Source organism: Sturnus vulgaris, chromosome 2 (assembly GCF_052056855.1).
Source record: "Sturnus vulgaris isolate bStuVul1 chromosome 2, bStuVul1.hap1, whole genome shotgun sequence".
Taxonomy (NCBI): Eukaryota; Metazoa; Chordata; class Aves; order Passeriformes; family Sturnidae; genus Sturnus; species Sturnus vulgaris.
In genome coordinates this window covers 69210394-69229918 of record NC_142244.1, presented here as the reverse complement: position 1 = coordinate 69229918, position 19525 = coordinate 69210394, and the positions used below count along the sequence as shown (strand labels likewise).

The 19525-nt window shown below is 36.3% G+C and overlaps 1 protein-coding gene across 3 annotated transcripts in view; it reads right to left on the bottom strand.

Moving 5' to 3' along the window:
* Positions 1 to 19525, bottom strand: part of PIBF1 (progesterone immunomodulatory binding factor 1) — a 110468-nt gene that overhangs the window by 83368 nt on the left and 7575 nt on the right. For all 3 annotated transcript variants that reach the window (XM_014870947.2, XM_088159747.1, XM_088159746.1), the window contains exons 5-9: positions 17732 to 17851; positions 9597 to 9730; positions 7476 to 7584; positions 4055 to 4236; positions 2169 to 2294 (exon numbers count right to left, since the gene is read on the bottom strand). In XM_014870947.2, the coding sequence (XP_014726433.2) occupies positions 2169 to 2294; positions 4055 to 4236; positions 7476 to 7584; positions 9597 to 9730; positions 17732 to 17851 (671 nt within the window). The remainder of the gene's footprint in view (positions 1 to 2168; positions 2295 to 4054; positions 4237 to 7475; positions 7585 to 9596; positions 9731 to 17731; positions 17852 to 19525) is intronic.

Genomic DNA, 19525 nt, shown 5'->3' with positions numbered 1-19525 from the left:
ACTATTCAACTAACATGACCACAACCACAGATGTGATGCAACTTCTGTTGAAATACTCTTTAGAGAGCCAGGAGACACACCAGTGCCACTGGCAGTTGTCAGTTGTGTGACCGTCATTTCAAGGAGGTGAAGCACCTACCCAAACGGCTGCATATTGGGGCCTTATGAGGCATCTAGCCAACCTATCACACAATTGAAAAGTAACCTTCTGAAATGGGACAGAAATACTATCTGGAGGATCAAGAACGGGCATGGGGGGAAAAAAAGGTGGGATGGGGACGGGAGGCAGCAGCTCATGGGCATCTTTATTAGGTTTTCAAACAAACCTCTTGGCAACTGCCATTTACTGCACTTTGTCACACTCTCAAACTGTTCTAGAATGCAAAAACTGGAATCCAGTCAGATTTGCTCATGTCAGAAAAGGTGCTCAGTGAAATCATCTCACATGCTCAACTTCTCTAAATTGTGTTTCACTTATGGGAACAGACTACAGGTAATCCAGTGTCAAACTTCTTGCAGACATTCACATGTCCTGTGAATTCAGTCACGCTTGCTAATGCAAACATAGCCCGTGCTTACAACAATCATTCAGGTGAAACTGATGCCAAAAAAATTAGGCATGAAATCATCACCTTTTTTTCAGTGGTCCCCTCCCATTTTAGTTTCATCTAAGTGTATAATAAGTGCCAGTAAATTCAAAGGAACGATCAGGCACATCAGGCTTGGCAAAGTGGAAAAGAATACCAGCAACGGAATATTGGATTAGCTTAGCTGTAATATCATTCCATGCTTTGAGCAGGAAGATGAAACCAGCATCTTAACTTCATTTTCAGCCACAACAGCATCTCATCACATTACACAAATTTACTGCAAATTGTTTTGCTCACAATTTGAGATTTCATTTGTCTTACCATTGAGGCAGACTGCCTTATGGTGGATTTTTCAGTATTTTATAGAAAGAACATATGCTTGAAAGTCTTTTTAAATTTTGTTTTTGCCAAACATGTAGGCAAATCTAAGGGATTTGCATTTCAGAAGTAATTATTTCAAAATGAGGAACAAAACTTCTGTAAAGCAGTTCCAGATACAAATGAAGTATCTCTCAGTAGCTTTCTCAATGATACAGACTCTTGTCAAATCTCCACAAGGAGTGCATGTTTAAATTCATACTTTGTAATTCAAAATAGATTTGCATACAGGAAGTGGTGTAGATGTATATGTGTGTGCATGCATTTTACTCACACTTGCAAAACTACACAATGATGTAATTGTTTTTTAATTAGAACCTTTCAGTTGACTAAAAGACAGCAGAAGTCATGTTCTTTTTCCACTCTTCCTGGCAGAAATAAAACTACCTATTAGAGGAACAGATGCTGATGCCACAAATATCTTTTTACTACCATAATTTCCTTCTCCACACAACACTTTCACATCTACAGTGAAGTTAAGTTATTAAGCACTCCTCCCATTTTAAAGCAATAAAATGGGAAAAAACAAGTTAAAAAAGGAATTCGGTGCCAAAGGTCCAAATCTCTAAGTCCCTAAAAGGCTTATGCATGTGCATGTAATTCCTTGGTATTCAACTAGATGGCACACATACAAACTCATCATGCAAGTCTTTGCAGGACTACTATCTTCTTCAAAAGAGAATTTTACAATAATTTACAGGAAATCAATCCTTTTTTCTGAATCACAGTGCTCTAAAAAAACTCAAGTAGATTTATTTCATACAGGCCTAAGTCTTGTCTCTTTTGGGTTTTTTCTGTCTGATTTTCTGTATTAACATCTTATTTTCTGGATTCCCAGAACAGTTTCAAGATTGCACCTAGAGCATGACAGGTAAACTGTCATCCTATACAATACTATATATAATACTATACACCTGAACAAACTTCAGATTGCCAAAGTTCATGAAGAACATGAATTTTAATAATCCTTTTCAGGTGATAATGTCGGCTGTCCATCATTTAATAATAAATGTAACAACATACACTTACTGTACAAGTATAATTTCATTTTAGTTTTTACGAGATTCCCATCAGTTTTACAACTGAATTCTTACATTTCGAACAGCTCTCAAAGAGTCAGTCAGCAAGGATTATACCTAAGCACAAAACAGTGCTTGGTCATTTCTGTCCCTGTTAGGTTACTGCCTACACCTTACCTACCTGTTTTCACGTTCATACATCTCTTTTGAGGTGTTTCTTAGTTGCTCAATTTCTTGATTTGTTTTCAGCCTTATTTGTTCCAACTCTTCATGGAGTCTCTTTTCATATTCTGCTTTATAGTGGTCTCTGTAAATAAACAAATATATTGCACTAGTCAAAATACCAAAACTTCAGGTACAGCTTTGCAAGAGCAGAGTTCTTCTTGATCTTAGATTTTATTTCCATCTTTACTCATTTACCTCTCAATGACTTCAAACACTGATCAGCCTAAGTTGCTACATAAACTAAATGAAACTCAACCAGGAATAAATAATATTTAACTGAGAATAAACAGAAGTTTTTTTGCATGCAGATTTAAACTTTTTAAAGTAATTTAATACTGATTAATTACATAATATTAACATTCTTCCAGAACTTCTCTGTCAGCCTCTACTCGAGTGCATATATTAAGTAACCACTTCTCACTTTCTTCATCACTGGATAAGGATTGATTCATTTATTGACTTGCAATACTGCCATACCACTACTTCTTTGTGTACTATCTGCACCTCATACGAGGGAAAAAACATCACAAGAAACATTGAAGATTAAATGGAGATTTGTGAAGTCAAAAAACCCCAAGATTTGGGAATTTATCCTGTCAATATAACATATAAATTATTTAAAACACAAAGCTTTTATGCAACAGATATCAGAAGATATCAAGATAAAATAATTTCATTTCAGAGAAACATTGACTTTTTTTGTAATTTTTGAAGCTCGTGACAGATTGTAAGGAATTTCATAAAGAATCTCTCCTACAAAAATAGGGTTATGTTGTAAGCACTTAACAGCTAAGGAATGTCAAAATTTTATAGCATTAATGTTCAATAATAATCAATCAGCAGTGAAGAAACTGGTAAAAATCACATGTTTGGAAATAAAAGCATATTATGAAGATATGTGCATTTACAACTGTAAAAGGTTTTAGATTTAATTTCATTTCCAATCATGTGATAGCCTGTAATTCTTAGAAATCAGTACTTGAGCTGGTCAAAAACTCCCTCACATTACCTAAAAACCTCAAAATATTAAAATGGAAAATAATTTCTGTCCAGGTTTTCCTTTTATTTTATTTCTTTTTCCTTGTATAAAGAAAACTTTCCAGGTTTTCTTTTTATTGAGACACTGTATTTTGGTCGACCTTCCAAGATAAAAGTAAACTTATTTCTTCTTCAACTGTGCCACACTATAGCAAATACTGTAAGAAGACCTTTTACAAAATAAAGGGGTTTATCATAAAAAATCCAAAAAGAACATGATTTCTTAAAACACCATTTTAAAGTAAGACTCAACATTTTGCTTAAAATACAGAAATTCAGGGAGAACATAATTCTGAGATACAAACATGCAAAACAAATTTAAACATTTTTGAGTGACTGCACTGAAAGGAAAAATAATATTTAAAACTCTTCTGATATGGGCTGGAGCTCCATAACTGATCATTTCAAGAATGCCCTTCTATTTTCATTTAGGTAACAATTTTTGTTTTAGTTATCTATCAGGAGAGTCATATTAGCACACTTTTTAGTTATACAGGACACAAGATTTATGGATATACATTGAAAACAAAACGTTTGTTTTATAATTAACTGAGTAAACCTACAAGAATAATTGCTGTCAACTCCTAATGGTGAAAGCTTACTTCCACTACTATGGTCTTATAAAGGCTTTAAAAAAGTGTTTGTGATACATATTATGCCCAAGAAAAGTGTTCTGCTTCTAGTTACATAAATGCGGGTTAGCCTTCTGAAAAAGAAAATTAATTAAATGGCATTTGTGCAAGGAACAAGGGAAAACAGTTAAATAACCTATCTACTGATAGAAATGAACAGACAATAACTTGCCTGGATGCCACATATTTTTCATACATTTCTTCCCTAGCTTTTTTGGCATCTTCTAGCTGAATCTGTAGTCTCTCAAGACGATCTTCCTCATGTGCACAGCGAACACTAAGCTCCATGTTCTGGCGATTAAGATAATCTTTATCTTTTTGCAACAAGTTGAGGGATTGTTGTACGGTTGCCAGCTATAAGAGGTATTAAAAAGAACACTTTAACACGAATTTAAAGGTAAGTATTTACCCTATGTACACATATTTGCAATTTAATTATAACTCTCTTCTGTGAAGTCACCTCAACCAAAAGACTCTATTTTCACTTAGGTTTAAGTAAGCTGACAGAGCTTTAAGCCGAAAAAAAGACTTAAATAACATTACAATTTTATGAGCTTTCATTATTTATTTCCAGTAGTTGGCACCTGAAAAAGAGGTCCTTTCATCTACATCAGTATCTAAATAGTGCTAAGTACTGAACAGTGGTGGTACTGAATAGTGCTATGTCAGAAATACTGATGGAGAATCTTAGTGCCAACCTATCATACTGACTACAACATTCTCAGGAACAGCAGTGAAATGTTTAAGGGCACCAGGGTGATTACTAATCCATAAAGAAGTGGTAAAACTGATAGTTCTGGGGCTGATGTAAGGTATGATTGTTGTGGACAAGGCAGTGCTTCAGGCTCACCCCAAGGGCAAAGAGATGGTGCTGCTACGGAAGGCTGAACTGATGCCAAAGCAGGAAGAAGAATATGATGAGAACAGCCGCCTTTGTCATCAGATCAGCCACGTTTCCTACAGCAAGTAGTGTCAGAGAGTCTCCATCCATTCAAGGTGAACATAGTTAGAGAACAGCCAAAGAGCATAAGGGCACTGTTGCAAGGTGGCCCAAGTCCATAATCATGATAACAAAACACAGTTTCATCACCTTTAAGAATTTTGCCATTTAAACTCCTGAGGATTTCACATACTAAGTTCAAAGAATGATAAACTAATAACTTATCAGAAACATGTCTCCTACAGCTGTAAAGACATCATGTACATGGTTTAGACAGAATTCACCTTTCCTAAGTCATAGAAGGACTCAAGGTTACTTAAAGAAGATACTGGAGACAAAGACATAGAGCAATTAGTTAAACAGATGAAAATTTATATGCAAACAGTGCTCTCAGAGGCATGCTCCTCTCCATCAGCCCACTTGCTGAGAACCACACTCAGGGTGAGGTATAAATGCCTGTTCTATACTTGATTTAAGAAAAAAAAAGGTAAACGTGGTCTCTCTCCAAGCAATATGTTATATGTATATCCATTGTGAACAGATATCATGGACTACTACACAAAGAAAGCAAGCAGCTACTGCTCCTATAATTACTCCTCCTCTGGAACAAGTACTGTGTAAAAACTTCCAATTGGATGTTTTTCCAATCCGGGACTTGATACTGTATCAGTATACACAAAAACGAGCACAAACCTTCCAGGAGATTTAAGTCATAAACAGTTTGAAGCGATATTTCAGTTTAAAGTAGTGCTACTTTTATTCATTCTGAATAATTTAGTATGAGTTCATGAAAAAAGACATTGTTGCTGCTATTCTGCAGTACTTCATATATATGTAAAAACTTGATGTATAGGACAATACGTTTTTGGCCACTGTTGTATGCTGAGAATAAACCCGACTTTTGGTGTCCTCTTACAAGTCTAGACTGAGGAATAAAAAGAGTAACAAAACCTTCAGACTGTTACCAAGGAGGTATTTTCTAATAGAAGATCAGTTTTTTTCCCTAATGTTTCTGATAATTTCCACAGTTACCTGTAAAATTAGGCAGAACAATCATATCTTTAAAATTGGCAGTTTTAGCCACTATTTTGTCTGTAACTTGTTATTTACACAGAGACACTAAGGAACACCATCTCCCCTGAATTTTCTCAAGAGTAGTCTGTCACATTTATTCAGCTGCTAAAGTGTTAACACACAAAGATCTTCCATACTATTCTTGCAGGGCTCTGCTTCCTTGGCTGAACCCTTGCCTGCCCATGGGAAGTTTGGAATGAATTCTTTGATTTGCTTTGCTTGTGTGTGTGCTGTTAAATTGTTGCTATTTCAACCCGTGAGTTTTTTTGACTTTTATTCTTCTAATTCTATCCCCCATCCCACTGGGATGGGCAAACAGCTGTGTGGGGCTTAGTTGCCACTTGGGGTTAAATCATATCAAGTGTACTCACAGCATTCATCTTCCACTGGTAAATTTTCCCCTGGGGCCTCCCAGGCTCCTGAGCTTATTTGGCAGAGTTCAGTCTGTCTTTGCTTCAGCCTTTTAGGTTACATACCTAGGAAAATGGCATGCATATAATGCCTAGGAAAAAATGGGAAGCACTTGACCAGTGTTGAGGGAGATAGCCTATGTTGCTGTGAGGCTGACCAGCCATTTAAAGGATCATAGCAAGTGATCAAGGCTTCTGATTACCAGAGTCTTCCTTCAAGGAGGAGCACTCGGTTGGGTTGGTAAATCTAATCTCAGTCCCTGCAAGGATGATGAAGTAAATTCCCCTGGAAGCTGTATCATGCATATGAACGAGAAGGTGATGGAAAAACTAGCAGGAATTTACCAAGGCCAAACCTAGCAAACCTGACAAAAAAGTTAGGTCTGTGGAGGAGGGGACCACTGTCCATCTAATTTACTTTCAGCCACCTCCCGTAACAGCTATATGGAAAAACTGGCAAAATACAGATCAGACAAACATCAGTTGAACAAACTGAACATGGGACAGAAATGTGCCCTGACAGCAAAGAAGATCAAGTGGCTACAAGGCTATATTAGCAACAGTCCATCCAGTGGGTTAAAGAAAATTATTACCCTGTGTTCCACACTTGCGAGACTATATTTGGAGTGCTATCTCCCATGACATGCATGTCCTAAAGACATGCATTAATATATTGAAGTAGGACCAGAAGAACTCTACCAAGATGGTCATGAACTGCAGCATATAATGCACAAGGGGTTAAGAGAAATACTTGGAACTTTTTTCAGCCTTCAGAAGAGAAATCTAGCTGGGGAAAATACTATTGTTATCTTCACCTATCCAAATCCAACAATTCTTGGCCGTACATAGTGACAGGACAAGATGCAACAGAAAAAAAGCTGTAACAACCGATTAGTTTTTACAAATGCATCTTCTCAAGAGGGCAGACAAACACTGGAACAGATTGTCCAAGAGGCTGTGGAATCTCAATTGTTGGAGACATTAAAAACTTGACAAAGCCCTAAGCAACTTGACCTAATCTTGCTCTGTCCTGCGTGGGTGGGTTGGAGCAGCTGGTCTCTTGGGACCATTCTAATTAAATTATTCCATGATCCTGACAAACTTGATTAGACAAAGAATCAAATTCCCAAGATGAAGAAATACACAATTACTAAGGTATTTATGTTTACCTCTTTTGCTAAGTCATTTCTTTCTTTCATTTGTGCCTTGTATGACACCTCCAGTATTTCACAGTTTCTTCTGAGTTCTGACAATTCATGCTCAAATACATCACGTTCACTGTGAAAGCAAAGTTAAACTATTAGATGCGTAAAGTGAAATGAACAAAGCTCCTGTGCCTGTTTAACTCCTCAGCCTTCTTCCAGTTCATTACACTGACTTCTTCCAACTGGTCACTCTCAGAGAAACTGGTCATAATCTTAACCTCTTATAGTTGTTAACACCTGCAACAGTATCATTTTACATGAAACAATGGAGGACTATTTAAATACTCAGAAACAAAAGTAGTTCTACATACTCAAACTCCCATCCTAAATTATTTCATTCACCTCTGTTTACTCTTCTTTAGCGTAACTTTGGGCTATAAATTTCTTCTCTTAGCAATGCTCTGTAAGTACCCTTATCCATTGTTTTAGCTTTATCAAGCTTCTGATGCTATATCCCATGACATTCTCTTGAATCTTCTGCAGACATGGAAATACAATGAAAAAGTGAAGCAACTTCATTTCCATCTTCCTAACAAAGCAGAAAGCAATATATACTTTCCTCAGAGGCAATCTCCCCTGCATACAGCCTTGATATGAGAATGGGTTGTCATGTTTAAAATATACATGACACAGCTGCAAAACCTGTGCTGGCATCCTAAGCAAAAGTGCTTTCTGCATGCTCAAAGAAGCATCGCTGTGTCTCCACTCTCAGCCTGTCAGAACAGTGAAATGAATGAGCCAGTATGAGCTTGCAGTTTAGAAAAAAGCTAACTAATATTATATTAAGCATAGCATCCCTTTAAAATTGAGATAACTGATAGTATTGCAGAACTAGATTTGACATAGTGTTTTTTAAAGGCAGAAACAAGTCTGGAAGTGATTTACTCCTGCAGTGCTCCCAAATATCCTCCTGCAGTTATGCCAACAGAGCTCTCCCCTCCCCTTCGTCTATGCTTACCCAGCTGAATACAACCTACTCTCTCAAACACAGTTTTGGCACGTTCATTCATGCCTTTCTCAGCTCAAGACTATTTTAAATGCTCACTGTTAAACACTGGGGCCATTCACATGAAAGTTATTACAATCCACTTATTAAGATGCAGTCGCACATAGGAAGCAAACCATAGCACCAGTCCATCCTACTTGCAACAAGATGCCAGACAGATTCTAAAGTTTTGTACATATAGCTGCAAAGCAAAAATGCTGTGAATCCAGAAGACAGATTCCCCTTCAAATGATTTACTGGGCAAAGTCATTTGTGTCAGTAACTACGCCCGAGTTCATTCCATATGAACAACTAAGGAGCTGACAGGGTCTTTTCTATTCATAATCCCCGTTTTTGAATCCATTTCTCAACAAATGCAGCAAAGACCAGATTTCTTGTACTTGAGAGCACACTGAAAAAGCTATTTGGAAGCTGGACTGTGAAGCATACATCTATGAGTATATTTATAAGAAGTCCATTTTCACTATTTTGCAATTGCTTTTTGCAAGACAGATATTCAAAACATTGGCTATAACAGCACAATCTGTATTTTAAAAAAGCTAGACACTGGAACTTTCTGCAGTTAAACCAATTCACTAAGGTAATCCTAAGATTATCTGCCAGAGTTCTCATAATAGCCCTTTCAAATTTATGGTTTCAAGGATATCTTAAGTTGTAAATATTAATTCCCAAGGTCCTGCCCTCCTAACTCATTCTGTAAGCAGCACAGAGTAGAGCATAGGGCCTTTTGTTAGATCATTGCTTTTAAACTATGAATAAAAAAAGAGTACTTGTTCCAAGATGCTTGCCATCAACAGCTCCCACTTCCTTAGCTGCAATGAGACTGCTAGGCACTCCTGAAAACACAGTAAATCTGAAAATAAAAACTTTTAGGAAGATAATTTGATACACTGGTTTTCAGAATGTTGTTCATTTTATGTCTGCAATATACCAAAGGAGGTAATTGACCCATTAGTGTATGAAGTAAGGAATGGTATCTGTGGTGTGCATAAGTCAAAACTAAGAAGTCTGGTCAATCAAGGCTAATCTTTATTAACATTTGTATGTTAGTTAAACACTTGAATTATAGAAATACTTACCATTTTACTTTATCATAGTTCTGTTGTCTGTAATCACCCTGCTGAATCAACTGCTTAGTATCAGCCAGTTCCAGTGTTAAACGCTGGCATCTGACCTCAAGCTCTGACCGACTCCTCCTCTCATCTTCATAGCTCTAGGAAGTGAGACATTTTGAAATTATCACACCTGCACTGATATCTACTTAAAGTAATCACCAACTAAGTTTTGTGAAAACCTCTTATGAATATTCAGGTCGTAATGCTTTAATTTGTCTCAGTATTTGGAAATCTAGCACATCACAAAGTAACTAGCTATATCAGTACTCATCTAATTACAAATACTTGATTAAATGTACCTATATTTTCCAATGCATTTGTCCATTAGCACAACTTCCAAGACCAGTAACCCCCATATACACAGCTAGTGGTCTGCGAACCTATACTAGGAGCACCAAAGTCACACCAACTTTACAACAGTTTCAAACAAGTGAAGATAGTTGAGAAGATACTTGTTAGTTAATTTGAAAAAAAAAAAAGAAAGTGGTCTGTTCATCAAGTTTAGCAACATCTGTCATTATCTGAAAGATTTCAGCCAGTTACTCCCAAATTGTAGCTATTGTATCTGGCAACCTATGTTTGCTGAGTCATATCATGGGAAACTTTGGTGGAAGAAAAGACAAAATAAAAAAGTTAACTTAATGGTCCATCAGCATTAATTTCCACTTTCCCTTCTTTTTCCTCCTCACATACTTTTACAGATTATCCTGGAAACTAAAACAACAAAAGCAAAGCAAGAGAACATACAGAGAGTATTAATATTAAAAAAATACTAGGTATTCTTGAAGATGAACAGATTTCCTAATCATACTCATTCCCTCCAACTCTCTACAGGAACAGCCAACTTTTACACCTTAATCCCCAATCCAGACACCATTTTCCAGTTTTCTATTACATACTAGGCACTATTTTCTATTACGTATTAGGTACTATTTTCACAAACTTACCTTACCTACTTGTCCTAAATATTGTACTACTTAGCAATTTATTCACAAGAACAACCAAAATAATAATGCTCATTCACTAACACAAGGTAAAGCTGATGGACTACAAAAAGAGTTGCTCTTTAAAAATTTGAGAATACCTCTGGGCATCTAGATTTTTTCCATATCCTACTTCCCAGGATACTGCTGTGTTCAGTTTTTTACTGCTGTGATTGATGGCAAGCTCAATAACGGATGCTTGGTAAACAATTATTCCATCTGGTTATTATGAATGGACATCACAATATTATTAAGTGAAGGTGAGCACAGCCTTAAGATGTCATTACTAAACCAAGCATTTAGCATCTGCAAATTACATTTATTTTGCAGTAAGAGACACTGTATGAGTGCATAAATTTTTCAACATTGCTGAAAGCTATGCTTTATACAGTTATAGGAAGATAACTGTCTAGCTAGTTTGTAATATACAAGGAAAGTTTAGGGCAACAGCATATACCAAGTATAAGCCAGAAGGACAGTGATAAACTTCACTGACATCATCAGCTGAGCTGAAAGACTGATAGAATGCCTTCCTGAAAAGACACACCTATATACTTGTAAGACAATACAGAAAAGCTCCCTAATCTACTAGCCTGTAATATACTGTAACTATTCTGTTGATAAAAAAGAATTGTTTTATATTTCACATACCTACTTATCTTCACTTTTATTAAAGCCATTTTAGGTCACAAATCACAAAAATCACAACACCAAGAAAGTTTTTAAGAGGATTCTGCATGGTCTACCATTAAAAATACATCACGTAAAGAAATGACTGTTATTCATCCTAACGCATACTGGTATATATGGTATATGTTTGCTTAATGTATATCCATTATTTAAGGTAAACTATAAAACATTCTCTTCTTTAATCAGTTTACATGTCATTATTTATAAAGATGACATTATTATAACAGTAGTCCCTGTCACATACTTTTCAAAGGTGCTGTGCACAAGTTAGCTGAAGTTTCAAATATGTAACATACTGGTGCAAGTACCCTGTTATGCAGTGCAAACATGACTCATCTTGCAACAGGAAATGTTGGTAAGGGCACTTAACTTTTAAGTGCAAATTGAAAGATTAAGTTCAGAATACAGTTCTGTGGATATCCCACGCTATTCTGCTGCTAATACCATGCTGGAATTCACACACCCTTCATTGAGTGGGCTACTGAAGCTCCTACACTTTTATCTATTTGGCAGCTAGAAGACAACTACCAGAAGTGTAAAATTAAATTGGTTAACCTCTGGAAAAAGTTGTCACAGACAACACCAATTAAAGCACCAATTAACAGAATAGCTAAGTATCTGCAAAATCAGCTTCTAATATCTGCGACCTAAGCTTACTTTTGAATTGTATTTAATAAATCAGTTATTAATGTCATGTAACAATGTGGCAATTCCAGGGAATGAAAGTTAAATTCTGCTCTGGAAAAGTGATACTAAGACCTACTTTAAGAGGGGTTTGGCATGTTTGGTTTTTTAAGATTTAATATAATTCCTGAAGAAACAGTAATTATACTGCACAGGACACTGATTTTCACCTACCTATTCTTAAGGTGTCAAAGTAGTATTTTAAACATATGAAGAAACACGACAAAGCAAGCTGATACCCAGTGTCTAGGGTGTAAATAGGCTAACACACAAAACCCCCTATGTGGTATGCACATCTCCAGGTAGCACAGACACAAGCTTCTGGACTTCCACAGCAATACATTTTGAAGACATACAACCAAGCTGCCTGTGCTTAGGCAGAAGAATCCTTGGTTTGCATGTGATGAAATTAATTTAGTTTCTAACAATGTCCATAAACGTTGAACTGATTTTAAGATCTCTGCAATGGAACAGCTTTATCTTTCCATTTATCTTCAAAAGATAGTTAGAATATCTTGATGAACAGCTTTGTCCTGCTACAGCAAAAAGGGGGCTTTTAGAAGAATCAAGATACAGATCTCTTACAAGGACGGAAATGAGGTCCTGGAAATAATGCCAATAAATAATATTAGCTTAAGTAAGCCCACAAACCTTAAAATAATTAAAAGACAAACAGAACTTCCTTACACTAAATGTGTTGGCCATAATACTCCAAACACCTCATGGCTTTTCTTCAGCCTCTTACTAATTTTTGCTTCTGCAGAGAGCATAAACTGACTGATGAGATGGTTAAGACAAGTGAAAAATGGAACTTGTCCTATGTGAGACAGATAGGTAACCAATGCCTAAATAAATTCTTGACAGAGCTGCCTAATAAAACCAGTATGAGCCAGTATAGGTGGTTTCTACAGGGCATCAGCTAAGAAGTGCTTTCGTTTGGTTTACAAACACTGCCCGCAGATGATGTTTCAAGCAAGAATATTCTCAGTTTGCCTGATCTGCAACACTTAAAACCCCAAACTGATAGAGAAACTAAAGATCTAATGGCAGACCTCAGTTTAATGATATTAATCTTCACTGCTATCCTCAATCTAGAATGAGCAGCAGTTTATAGCAGTCACGGAAATAAACACCTATCTGAATTTCAAGTGCAAAATCCAGGTGACATATTTTTGAACTAAGTTTGTGACATGTAATACATGATAGGGATTAGCTGATGTTTCAAAAAGCCTTTGGAGATAAGAAGATAAAACAGAAATGCAGGGAATAGACTAATCAGCCAATCAAGCAGATGCAGCACGATTTCTTTACACCATCTAGAGATAAGCCTGTGAAAGAAAGTGATCCTGCTTTTTTTTTCAAAGATCTTCATCTTTGAAGAATCACTTACAAAAGCCAGCATGTGTTCATATCCTAAAGGCCCTAAACAAATGTAAAGTTACTGAACTATTGTGAAGTGAAAACAATTCCCTCCAGTTATTTGATTGAGGTGCTGCTTCTTTGTAAAGATGACATTTGATGTTTTACATACTCTGCACTCAAAAATTACTGGTCAATACATTATTTATTGGAATGCAACTGCCCAAATGTCAGGAAGAAGCTACACATAATTGGATAAATAAGATACCTCTTTAGTAACGTGCTATGAAATTGGTACTCTGCTTGTAGATATGAAATTGGTAATCTGAATAGATCACTACTTGCCAGTAAAAATTATAAACAAAAATGCTGAGCTACTCCAAAGCAGAGAAACTCTGCAAGGAACATATGAAAGAACAGCTTTGGAATAAGTGCTTCTATAGCAAAAGGAAGTGGAAGAATAGTAAGTTTATGTCTCTGGATCTGAGCTTACTAGAATTTTCAGTGAAATATCCCCAGGTGAAAAGGATCCTTGAGATCATTACAGAGCAGTATAATTAAACCATCTCATACTTTTGAACCACAGCTAGCAGTCCATGCAGCCATAGCTATGTATCGAAAGAGCAGAAAGGTATTGGATAGAAAAGGGAACTTTCATAGATATGAAATTTCCTTAAGTCTTGTGAATATTAAACTGCTGCCTCAAGCTCACAGTTACTGGTAGAGTATCATCTTTGCAGCTGTTCTCCTGAACAGTATTAACAACAGCAAAAAAAAATATATGCACATATTTCACCTAAGACCAAGACCTCATCTGTCTAAAGAGAATTGTGGAGACCAAACGATCAAGGCACTGCTTGAAAGAAGTGTGTCAGGGGACTGGGGAAAGGTTCCAGAGTACAGTCTTTACAGATATGCAAACTTTAGGAGAAATCTTAGGGACTCCAGTCCTCTTGGAGTAGCAACAACAGCCTCGTTTTCTAATATTCAGTCACATCTAGTGCCAAGTGATCCTTGGAGTACAAAAGCTTAGTTCATTCTTTGAAGACTATAGATGTGTTTTCCCTCCAGCTGGAAAACATTATCACATGGAAAATTGTTAGTTATGTCTAGCAAAACCTGACAGCTACTAATCCTGATTCAGAGATGAAGTCTTAGAAAAGATCTTTGTCATACACATAACCAGCTTTGTCTTTAGGATAACCACAGCTTTCAGATACTCTCATGCTATAAATTTTATTGCAAATCCTGAAGGCAACTTTATATAAAAAATAACTGAAGAAAAGGGAGCCCTGATAAAACCGTATCAATACCAAATTCCAAGAAAACATTGCCAAGAAACTCCCAGCCAGAAGAAGAAAGCAATACTTAATCTACTGGAGGTACAAAGAAAAGCAAGATTTCCTTCCCAGACACTCTCCCAGCCTGGAGAGAAACCCACTAGTAGTAAATTACATCTGTTTGAGGGAAGGTTCTAACCACTTTGGAAACAAACAACTCTGAAAATAGTAAACTGATGTTCAGCATGGGAATGCACACATCAGAAGCTGGTTTTATTTCTGGGAAGCTCCCAGTAATGCACCACTATAGTTGGACTTCCTCCTCTATCTTTACCTCCAAAGCTGGTGGTGCCAACGTTATTTATACCTGAAGTATTGAGCACTGTAAAAGGAGGACTAAAACAAGCCTGTACCATACATTTAGTAACAAGTCAGTCAGCAGTACAAGAACATGGCTTTCACCAGTTCCACCACCTCCCCCCGTTCTGTGGCTGCTGTACCTGGAACCAGAGGAACTGCACTGATCTAAATCACAGATGCAACAATTGTGTACAAAGAGCCACTAATTTATCTATAAGGCACAACCACTTACACTGACCACTTTAAAAACAGAAAGCAGCAGAACAAATACGTTTTATCAGATCACGTTCCAGTGCTAGAAATCAGTCTTCACAAGCCATTTTCTGCTACCAGTTGTCAGAAACAGCTCCCTACCCTACCAGATCTGTGGTACAGATTCAGCAGCCTTTAAGAGCTAAGAGCAGCTGCACAAGAGAAGTTTACAGTTTTGTAGTCAGAATGGTTGTCTTATTTGATGAATTCATTTCACACTTAAATTTTACTAAAGTTGACAACCTATTAAGACAAGTTCAAATTCTCCTTTAAACTTTTTCAATTCTTGGTTGGCTAGATAATCTTTCCTATGAGTCTAGAACAAATTGTCTCATATTTTTTACTACTTTATTTCAGGGTGAATACATACGAGTATAAAACCTGCTCAAATCTAGTCTGCCAGCCACAAACAACCAGAAAAGCCAACAAAATCCTCCTCCCCCAAGATTTGGCCTAAGCATATTTTTTTGTTCCTTTCTATGTCCCAAAAAGAAGGAAGAAACCCATGTGGAAACTCATTAAGAAGAGCCTTAATTATCTGCAAGGGTAGAAAAAAGAAAGAATGCTTACTGTAGGAAGTAGCTTATTCTCACAAAAGAAAAAAGAAAAAACCCAAAAAACAATTGTCTTAACTTCAGTGATGACTGTATTTCAAACTTCTGTATTACTAGTTTCCTAAAGAAGTTTTAATCTCAGAATAGAGTTTGTTTATAAATTACACAAAGAACAGAAATATTGCAATGATTAGAGAAAACTTAAAATTTACAGAATACTGGATGGAAACCGAAAAGGAGGATTTGCAGATTATAAAATATTAAATAACAGGCAAGAAACTTCAGCAACTATATTTCATGTACCTGGAAAAACAAGAACTACTGGAATACAAAAAAAAAATCCAGCAGAAAAGTGTAAGACCTTAGGTAAGGCTCTGAACCAAACTTTATTTCCTACTGATAAATTTCCTTGCAAAAAAGCTTGGCCTTAGTGAAGAGCTCAAAAAAGTTACCCCTGAAGTACACCTTGAAATCACTTTTTCATAAACTACAAGAGATGAATAGGTATGTCAACTCCTGTGCACCAAGCACATTAGAGATTCTAAAGTACTCTCAGATCCTGATGATGTGCCTCTCGCCTTATTTTCTGAGGTACCCTGTTACAGTGTTACAGTGACACTCAGCTAGTCACAAGGTAAAACTTGAACTTGCCAGAATCAAAACACAGAGACGCTTAAGCCTCTCCGTAAAAGAAAAGCACAGCGCACTTCGAACTTTGAGAAACAGATCAGTGGGAAAGGTGGATACTGCCACCGTGTGGTGCAAAAAGAACAAAATTAGAAGTCTGTATCAAAGAAAGGTCAATGTCCCAAGAAAACTGTTTCTAGCACAACTTTAATTATTGTTATCGACTATCTTGTTAATTTGCTTCAGCAAATGTTAATTTTTGTTGGTCAAATCTCAAAGGCTGAAATCCTCCTGTACAATTTTATTAAATCAAAGCACATTAAATGTACAATGAAGGAAAATGCTTATGCAAGACAAAAACTAACAGGATTAGTTTAATCTCAATTACGACCAGAGATGGTGACATAAAATAATGCTGAAGCACATAAATGCATAAATTTTATTGACTACTTTATCTAATTCAATCAGAATGAGAAATGAAAGTATATGAATTTCAAAAGATAAACTCTGTATAAAGAATTTTTCCTTACACCTGATTATTCTGTAAGCAAATTCACAGGGAAAAAAGGCAATAACTAAGACATATACTCAGAAGCAGTAAAATGACAGTGTCATTCAAGTCTGTACTAGCCATGGCCTGGATAAATGCACTTTGAGTATATGAAACTGTTGTCCCAATTCCAGATTTATGCAGAACTAAACTAAAATACAAGTCACCCTAGCTATATACATGCCAAGAATAATGTAAATATTGGCAAATACATTAGAAAAAACATGCTCTTTATACTGTTTCAATTCCTTAGCTCTTTACAAATAAAAGTTAAAAATATTTGTATAATTTATTTCTCTACTTCTGGTGTTTATATTTATACCTTACCTGAAATCAAATTACCTTTTTCTTTATATAGAAACAAACAGGAAAATTAAAATACAAAGAGTAGAAAAGCATAACAGAGAAGATGCAATTCCAAAGGACTTTAAAAAATGTATTTTTATAACATTAAAACAAAAACTGAAGCAAACTACTACCAAGACATCCCCATCTCAAAAACTATGCACTGAACCACCGTGGTGTCTTCAGCTGCTGCTGGGCAGATCTCTCACCTTCAAATCTTGCCCTCAGAAAGCATAACACAGCTGTAAAGAGACCACCCTGAAACCTGAATTTTTATACAGCAAAAAAGGCTTTTATATGTATACATGAATAATGTTTTAGAGAATGAGATTTTCAGAATACATATGTATTCAGAAAATACATATGTACACATGTATTCAGAGTTTCTGAACTGAGGTAATTAAGGAGCACAGACCTCTGCCAGACACTTCAGCTGGGATCTGTACCCACTTAGTTCTTCTGTTAGACTCTCCTTTTTCATCTGTAGATCACTTAGCTCTCTTCTTAAGGAATGGACTACTTCATAGAATCGGATCTAGAAGAACAAGACAGATATCAAAGTTGAAACTAGCAAAATTGCAACTACAAACTAGAAAACACATCAGCTCAATATTTTATGACAATAATTTACCAAAGTCTTTCTAAGCATGCAGTAAAGATTATATTGCTGTACAAAAAAGGCAGATCCCACTCAGGCTGACCAATCAAAAAATTCAGTTGCTAATAGACACATGGCCCCATGCACTTCCTTGTGCCAAACCTAGAGTCCATTTGATTAACAGTGCAAAAAGAGAAAAAAAATCCCTCAAAACCAAACACAACCCCAAAGAAACCAAAAACCTACTTAGTAATAACCAATGCAACTTGCTAACTTCCCCCAAGCCAATATAAAATTTTATGGGGTGTGTAGAAATGGAAAGATTTGTTTTGTTTTGTCTTCTGCCAGCTCAGTGTGCTGAATTTGCACCAAGAAAAATGCAAGAGCAAGCACAGGGAGCAGGAACAGCACAAAACCAGGAAAAACCATGACACCCCCTCCATCCACATCTTCAGCAGTAACATGCTGGTATATGGATTCAATTGCATCAGGAAACTAAGGCTCCAAAAGACTTGATTCTGCTAAATTAACACCAAAAAAATCCAGCCTTCTAACAGGACTAAAAAAATTTAAAATCTGTAACACATACTCCTCTCTCTCCCCCCACGCTAGTCATAGGCATTGTCTCAGGCAAGTAAGTCTCACATCCATAAAAGTTTTTCAGAACTTTTCTTCTGATCAAGAAAAAAAAGACTAAAAAACACAGTAGTAAAACCACAAAGTCAGTATTAAAAAACAAAGAGACAAAACAAAGAAGAAAGAGCTTTTTTGATACACACCCACATACACGTACACAGAGGTTATTATTCCCAGATTAACTCGATACCTTAAAAAGTTGCATTTGGGGGTGTGTGTGAAAAGAATAAATAAGTAGGCACTGTTTTCATGCAAAAGCTATTGCATACCTTCCATCCCTAATGCTTTCTTTGATATATGATTAAAGAAGAAATACAGACAAGAAAGCACAGATTAAGTAAGCATTCAAGAGCAAGCTGTACAGCACTTCCATGCAGAAGGAAGAAAGATCTCTGTTTTGCTGCCTGTAAACAGCAGAAGACAAAGAAAAGTTCCAGGTATATTTCATATAATTGACAGCATACAGTTCTAAAAAACACAGAAGCCACGGAAATTTGCAATGTAAACACAGGTGCAGTATGCTTTATACATTAAGGCAAGCGTGCAACACGTCTGAAAGATTAGTATTTTTAACTATAGCATCTGATGATTCAATTGGTCATTTCTTAAGAAAAAGAAACCTTGATTATCAGTAATTGATAACCATTTAAAGCATTGTGATTTTTTCTAAAACCACACCTGCTTCTCCAGTAAGTTCTTGTATTTTTACTGCAATATCCCTAGGAAACCTAGTAAACTTGTGCTATCACACCACAATTATTTCCCAAAACACAACAACCTTAAAATAGATTTCCCAGTAGAAACTAAGATTATATGGGATACAGGCATCAAGGATAAATGTATTTGCACAGCCTTCCCAAGAAAAGATCATTGCATGGTAATAAGAAAGTCCAAATGAATGCAGCAGATGAGGGTGAGGTTACAGCAGTTCAACTGTTGTTTCTATTTGATATAGCTATTTGGTTTGATAGCCAA